The sequence below is a fragment of the Curcuma longa genome, chromosome 9 (genome assembly GCF_044706935.1).
Source record: "Curcuma longa cultivar G26 ecotype Majalengka, Jawa Barat chromosome 9, ITB_CL_G26_1.1, whole genome shotgun sequence".
In the NCBI taxonomy this organism is placed as follows: domain Eukaryota; kingdom Viridiplantae; phylum Streptophyta; class Magnoliopsida; order Zingiberales; family Zingiberaceae; genus Curcuma; species Curcuma longa.
In genome coordinates this window covers 2,868,218-2,874,903 of record NC_133869.1, presented here as the reverse complement: position 1 = coordinate 2,874,903, position 6,686 = coordinate 2,868,218, and the positions used below count along the sequence as shown (strand labels likewise).

Sequence of the window (6,686 nt, the reverse complement as noted above, 5' to 3'; positions counted from 1 at the left end):
GATCATATCAAGGTCAACGGTAAGTATCAAACAATGAATCAAGCAACGAATATCATAAGAACAGTAACAAGGTAATAACTACGAAAGGAAGACCCATGTTGACCAAGCACAGGAGTATCCACCTGGTTGACGCATCGTCAAAATAAGAACCTCTCCGTTTAATAGGATCTAAAATCAAGGTCTTGCAGATTACAACGTATAACACCCACTTAATATAATAATATATTAAATTTGATGCCAAGGTAAACCCCTAACCGAAACTCACTTCTCAACCGATTTTAACTTAACCAAATTAATTTAATTAACTCATTTCACACTTAACCTCTATCGATTAATCTAATTAAATCAAACTTAATCCACTTGACACAACTTGACCGGATTAACCCAACCAAGTCTAGTTAACTCAAGTTAAACTTAACCGAATCAAGAGTTAACCCTAACCCAAATCAACTTATCATTTTCAATTAATCTAATTAAACTGATTAATCAATTATTAACTAAATATAAATAATACTTTAACCGACAATTAATTATCTAATTAAATTTGTTTATAAGCAAATCTTAATCTAATTAGATCCAAAACTTATACTTATTAAACACGAGTTAATATCATTTACAATTTTCCAACCAGATCCAAATCAACCAATTAGATCCGTGCCAATTGTAATATTTGAATCCACACCAACCTAATTCAATTAACATAACTTAACCAAATTAATTCTACTAACACAATTAATCATTAAAACCAATTGTAGCTCAATCCTCACTTAATCCGTTGGTTCCAACCTAACCCATCTTAACCCTAAAGAACATCAAATCCGATCATCATCTAAGAAACCCATTCCACACCTGAAATTAAAACTAACCAAACTAAGACCTAATTCACACAATTAATCACATAAATCATATTTAGCTCAAATCCAACCTAATCCCATCCCAACAGATCTTATTCTTTTCTAAATCTGAACCTTCTACAAAGGCTATATTGCAAAATTATGAAAACCTACCCAAAATTCTGAAACCTTAGAAAATAACTTACCTCATATTCGTTGCTCTTCTAGCATGAGATCGTGATGGCACAGGCGAGAAAACTTGAGCTGTTTGCTTCTCCAGTCGCTAACAGTAGGGCAACGGCGTCGGCTATGCAGAGGTGAAGCAGAGGATTGGAGAGAGTGGAGTCGGCTGCGCTGAAGCTCGAGAGACAGAACGAAGGGGTCGCCGCTCCGCCAGCGCTGACCATGGCGAAGAAATTAGCGTGGTTGAAATTGGATCCTCTCAGAGTAGGGTTCCGAGAGGAGCTGAAGGAGTAGATCTTGGCGCCGGTGAGGTTGGATGGGAGGGGTGTCATTATCGCCGCCGATCGCCTCAACGAGGTCGAACTCTCGGACGGCGTCTTCACGCGGCGTGCAGCGGCGTCTGGGTCGCGCGGAGGGGCCGGGGTGGGGTCGCGGCAGCAGAATCACAAAATCATGATTAATAATTTTTTTTAGGAGTAACAGTAACTTCTCAAATCGGAGCTCGAGTTTGGGCTAAATCGGTTTAAAATTTAGGATTTTCCTGTAATAATCGATTTTACTTGATTTACTAACCAAACAACTATCAATTTGATCCAAACAAGTTTTGTTTGATTAGTCTTCACAAGATGAATTTTCTCATCGCGTCCATTTTGACAAAACTCTCTTCCATCATGAACAAAACTCTCTTCCATCTTAATTCGAACCAATTAAAAATTTAGCCTTTAATTGGTTAGTTCTAACCCTAAAATTTCTAGGATATTACATTCTCCCTCACTAATAAAAATTTGATTCCAAATTTCCTATCTACCTACTATAGTGTCAAAATACTATACTTCGAATGATCGATCTCTCGTTCTATTGTGTCTTAGCTCTGGTCATATCCTCAACATGTCCAAACTCCACATTGGCCAACTGGGTATCTGAAGGGAATACGGTCTGCCTCCGCTCTGGATGAAGCTAACTCTGAGATACTACTGTCAACTAACAAATATACTGATGTACAGGGTCATAATCAAATATCCTTCGCTAAATTACTACTATAAATTTCTAAGAAACAATTAAGATGTACTAGTTAGTTTTACTTACAATGCTTGGAGAGCTCATGCCACTGTCTATCCCATCTCACAATCTGGATTGAATAAACCAAAATACGAAACAACGGTAAATCCAAAAGAAACTAAAAGAAACGATGCCAAATAAAATTGGTATCAGATAAATCAAAAATACCATGACAATAATAAAAGAACAAAAAGGACTTCACAGCTATACCATAAAATTGATCAGATAAACCATAAATGTAAAATCTAAAAGAATCGAACTTATTTTGATACCATAAAATTTTCACGTCCCGAGAGACGATCTGTCCAAAAAATTTCGGCAGCATCTCCCCTATAACAATTCAACTTTCCCTGAATACATACTAAGATAGAAACGCCCACACGGCCATCTACAATCCAACATATGTAATATACAAGACAAACTACATAAATAAGGCCCACACGGCCACAACTACATATACGCACATCAACCATAGCAACCACCCCACAAATCCACATATAACTCAAAGTACATCGATGCCGAAACACATCGATAGTGCAACAAAATCCAACGACCAACTCCATAAAATCACACATCGAAAACAATCTGAATGATATAACACAAATTCTATCCGAAAACCATAAAAGAAAACTGAACGTCTCAACTTCTAGTGTGAGATAGGGGCAATCCGGCGGAACACCAAACTTCAAGAAATATCCTTATCTACTACCTGAGGAGACAGAAAACCCCAAGGTTTGGGTGGTGAGTATAAAAATACTCAGTGGATACTAGAATGAAAGTGCACAATATGATAAGGTATCAAAGGAATATAAGCATGGATATCAAAGATATACAGTTTCAGCATGATACTACAGGAGCAATGTCAACATACAATATGATAATCATGTATGTCATGTCATACAAATGCAACAGTCATACAACAACAAGGGCATAATCATATAACAACAAGTGCATCAACTATAAATGCAGTAAACAACAACAAATGCATGCATGGTCACTGTCTGCACTCGCCACCCCTAGTCACCCAGCCTATGTAGTGAACTGGGGCATCAAAATAGGACAACTACACACACTCCAACAACATACCACTACACGTGAGTGGGGAGCAGGGAAAAATATCACCGTCTGCTATCAACATCCCTAGACACCCACACTGTGCAGTGAACTGGAATATACGGCAGGAATCATCCACTCCAATAACAGACCATTACACGTGAGGGGAGGGGCAGTCTTCAGGAGAGCTATCTAGCTAGTCCTGATAGCACCCACACCTAGGCAGTGCTATAATGCTCTCACCCACACCTAACAGTGAGAGTTAACAACAACAACATGCTATGATGCACAGTTCAACAGATAACTACTACAACATCAAGATATGTGCAACATCAATCATGATAATTCAACATAAATAAACAACAATTAAGAAGACTATATTGATGATAGCAAGATCATATCACGGTCAACGGTAAGTGTCAAGTACGAATCAAGCAACGAATGTAAAGAAGATAACAACAGGATAATTATGCACTACGAAAAATAAATACAAAAAGGCCGCCCGCTTGATGGCCTCAATAATGAAAATGTCCTTTTGTTTTTTTGCCCTAATTTTTTCACGTCTTTTATTTTATGATTAAATATTTACTCGTATTGCATGATGATCGATGTATACCAATTTTTTGGCACTAAAAATATGTTTTAAAATTTATTATTGCTACAGCAAAGTCTTTGTTTCAATATTGGATGTCCTGTACGTATTTTCCTTTCTAAAATACCTAAGCTCTATATTTCTCCATAAGGAATAAAAAAATAAAAAATTGATTGAGTAGAAAAAAGAAAAGATTTTTAAAAAATGGGGTTTATAATTATTTCGGACGCTTTTAAAATTGTATAACCTATTTCAACATTTTATTAAATTTTAAATTAAAGTTTGTTGAGTGCCAAAATAAAATCTAAAAAATTCTTGTGATGGTTATTTAGAAGTACCTCTGAGTTTTTAAAAATCATATATTATATTATATTATTTAATATTTTTAACCAAAACTGTCAAACCGAAATAAATAACGTGTACAAAACCAGAAGAACAATAAGTTTTCATTAATATTTAGTGTCCGATTGAATACTTATAAGGGAACATAAATCTCTTATTTGGCTTAACAACAACAGTGTCCGATTTAATGTTTTCATAAATCTAAAGCATGCATTCAAAAAGCAGAATGAAACTCAACTAGACTTAGCTTGTTTACCGTCTTAAATTTCCACACATATCTCTGATCCATGCCTCTAATGGTTCCCCTACTATTTTACTTTATGACAGCGAGCACAGTTTGCACAACAGTGCAGACCAGGACAATAGCTGCAGCAACCACCGATATCACCAGCCACGGGCTGCGGCAGTAATTCTGCTTCAGATCTGCTATGTACTTGTTGCCAACACTATTGTAGGAGCTTTTCAATTCTTCAAACGTGGAGCTCAGGAAGTGTTCCCCGTTGACATCAAAGACGACTCGTTTAACGAGGTTGTTGAAGAAATCTGAGACCTCTTTATCCGCTCCGAGGTAGTTCTCGACAACTCCCACCTTGACGAGCAAAGTGACATCCGCAGGCGTCCTCATGAGCTCCCCCATGAAGAACGCATAAGCCGCGAAGTAGTTCTCGTGCGTGCTCGATTGCTCGAAGGCTATCAAGTTCCGGAAAACAGAGCTTGTGCTGTCCTCTATAATCAAGGTCGGGATCATCAATGTTTTTCCGGAGACCAACTCCACATCCAACAAAGTCTCAGAAGGATCGCACTTTTTCCGCTTGAACTTTATGCCAGCCTTATAAAGATCCGTTGCGCCGCGCCATTGTTTGAGCTCACCCGTTGGTTTTCCTGGAAGAAGGAGCTATTGGCCTTGGCAGGTCTAAACTTCAGGTGGCAGCGTTGGAGCAAGTGGTGAAAACTGTGATCCGTAGTTATATTTTTAAGCGGATAAGAAGCTAGTAGTTTCTTTATGGTTTGATCTACCTTGTGTTTCAATTCATCAGATGTTCCTGCAGTGGCGAGGTCATGTGTGAGTTGTCTGGAGCACAAAGAAAGGCAGCTGGTTTTCCATCAGGAGGAGATCGTGTCTTATTGAATCATGATGCCACAATGGTATTCTGGCAGAATCAGCTGTGCGTTTGGATTCTGCGTCGACAGCAAGTGCTACTTGTTTTGGATGAGGGGCTAGCATTTTTTTAACCCTTGATATGAATTTCCGAACCGTGCTTGCTTCAGCTACGAGGTTATCTTGCTTTTGAGTCTGAGCGCCAACTTCTTGCGGTGGCAATGGCAATATGCCAAAGAAAGCCCAAATGCAGCACCCATCGAGCAAAAGCATTATGGATCCATCATTTGTTTGTATTAGGGTGTCCTCCTCATAGCAACCTTTCACTTTTTGCCACTTGGCGCTCCGTTTCCTCCATGCTCCGGTAACGTTTCTGTTCATATTGGGGAAAATCCCTAAAAAGTGAACACAAACTTAGTCCTCTCCTTATATAGGTTAGGATTCCATGAACCGACAACAGTCAACCCACTGGTCAAGGAAATGTCACCTCAACCTGTGCGGGCCCTGGTAGGAGGGAGACCTGCGAGATCACCACAAACGAACAAATTAGCTGGTGCCGGGGAGTCCCGGCAGGCCACTCCGACGCTCAAGTCAGTTTCCGGTGAAGATGAAGGAAGAAAAGTAGTAGTAGTAGTTGTGAAAATGCGAGAGTCAAGAGAGGGAACTGATACCTGCATGAGAACTGATATACCTACGAGGCGAACATTCCATCTGTCAGGGGAGCAAGCTATGGCGGTATTTGGGGGGACAGAACCTGGACGTGGCTGACACCTATGCCAGTAGGACGGCATCTAGGAAATAAGGGACGATACCCCTATAACTGCTCTGCGGCGCGATGTTGTACGTCACCTTTGTCGTTTAGCTCTAAATAGGAAATTGGCAGCAGTGACGAGGTGAGGCGTGGGGACATGAATATAGCCTTTCCCCTGTACGACAGTATCACACGCTTGATTGTCTGCACTATGTATGTCTGTTAGCTTAGAAGACTTGAGCCGGGATTGACATCGGAGTGGGAGGGGATGCCCGGGACCGGCGATGGCCGGGATTATCCAGGTAAGCTGAGCGAACTGGATGGTCGAACAGACCAAGTAGACTGAGTAGTCTGAGTGAGCTGATTGCTGATGGTAGGACGAGGCAGGTTACCCGGGACCAACTACAGTGAGAATCAGCCGGGTAAACTAAGTGGTATGAGGGAGCAAGCCGGGCAGGCTGAATGGCCTGAATGAACTGAGCAAACTGAGCAAGCCGGGACAGGCTAAGCGATAGATAACCCGGGCGATGACCTGGTAGTGATGCGAATACCCGGGACCGACGCTAACTAGGCTTACCCGGGTAGACAGAGTAAATGCCCGTGCAGGCCGGGTAAATCGATGAGTATGGGTAAGCTAAGTAGACTGATCCAGGACCTACGGATACTGGAGTGCGACGTTTACTCGGGATTAGCCTTTGTCACGCTTAACCGGGTAAACGGATTGCTAGACCCAACAGGTCGGGTAAGCAGGTTTATCTGGACAGATCAGATGGA

General features: G+C 40.7%; 1 protein-coding gene across 1 annotated transcript; it reads right to left on the bottom strand.

Moving 5' to 3' along the window:
• Positions 1-4,375: 4,375 nt before the first annotated feature.
• On the bottom strand, positions 4,376-5,952 carry LOC141835093 (UPF0481 protein At3g47200-like). Its single transcript, XM_074722522.1, has 2 exons — positions 5,853-5,952; positions 4,376-4,944 (listed from the first exon to the last, which is right to left on the bottom strand). The coding sequence occupies exons 1-2, from the start codon at positions 5,950-5,952 to the stop codon at positions 4,376-4,378; spliced, it is 669 nt and encodes a 222-aa protein (XP_074578623.1).
• Between the last annotated feature and the right edge of the window lie 734 nt (positions 5,953-6,686).

What these genes read in the sequence shown, in the direction of transcription:
- LOC141835093 (XM_074722522.1), bottom strand. Translation starts at nt 5,952, where the DNA reads ATGCCGTCCTACTGGCATAGGTGTCAGCCACGTCCAGGTTCTGTCCCC. An exon ending in ATGGAATGTTCGCCTCGTAG is followed by an intron (nt 4,945 to 5,852) that starts GTATATCAGTTC and finishes TCCTTCTTCCAG; the next exon opens with GAAAACCAACGGGTGAGCTC.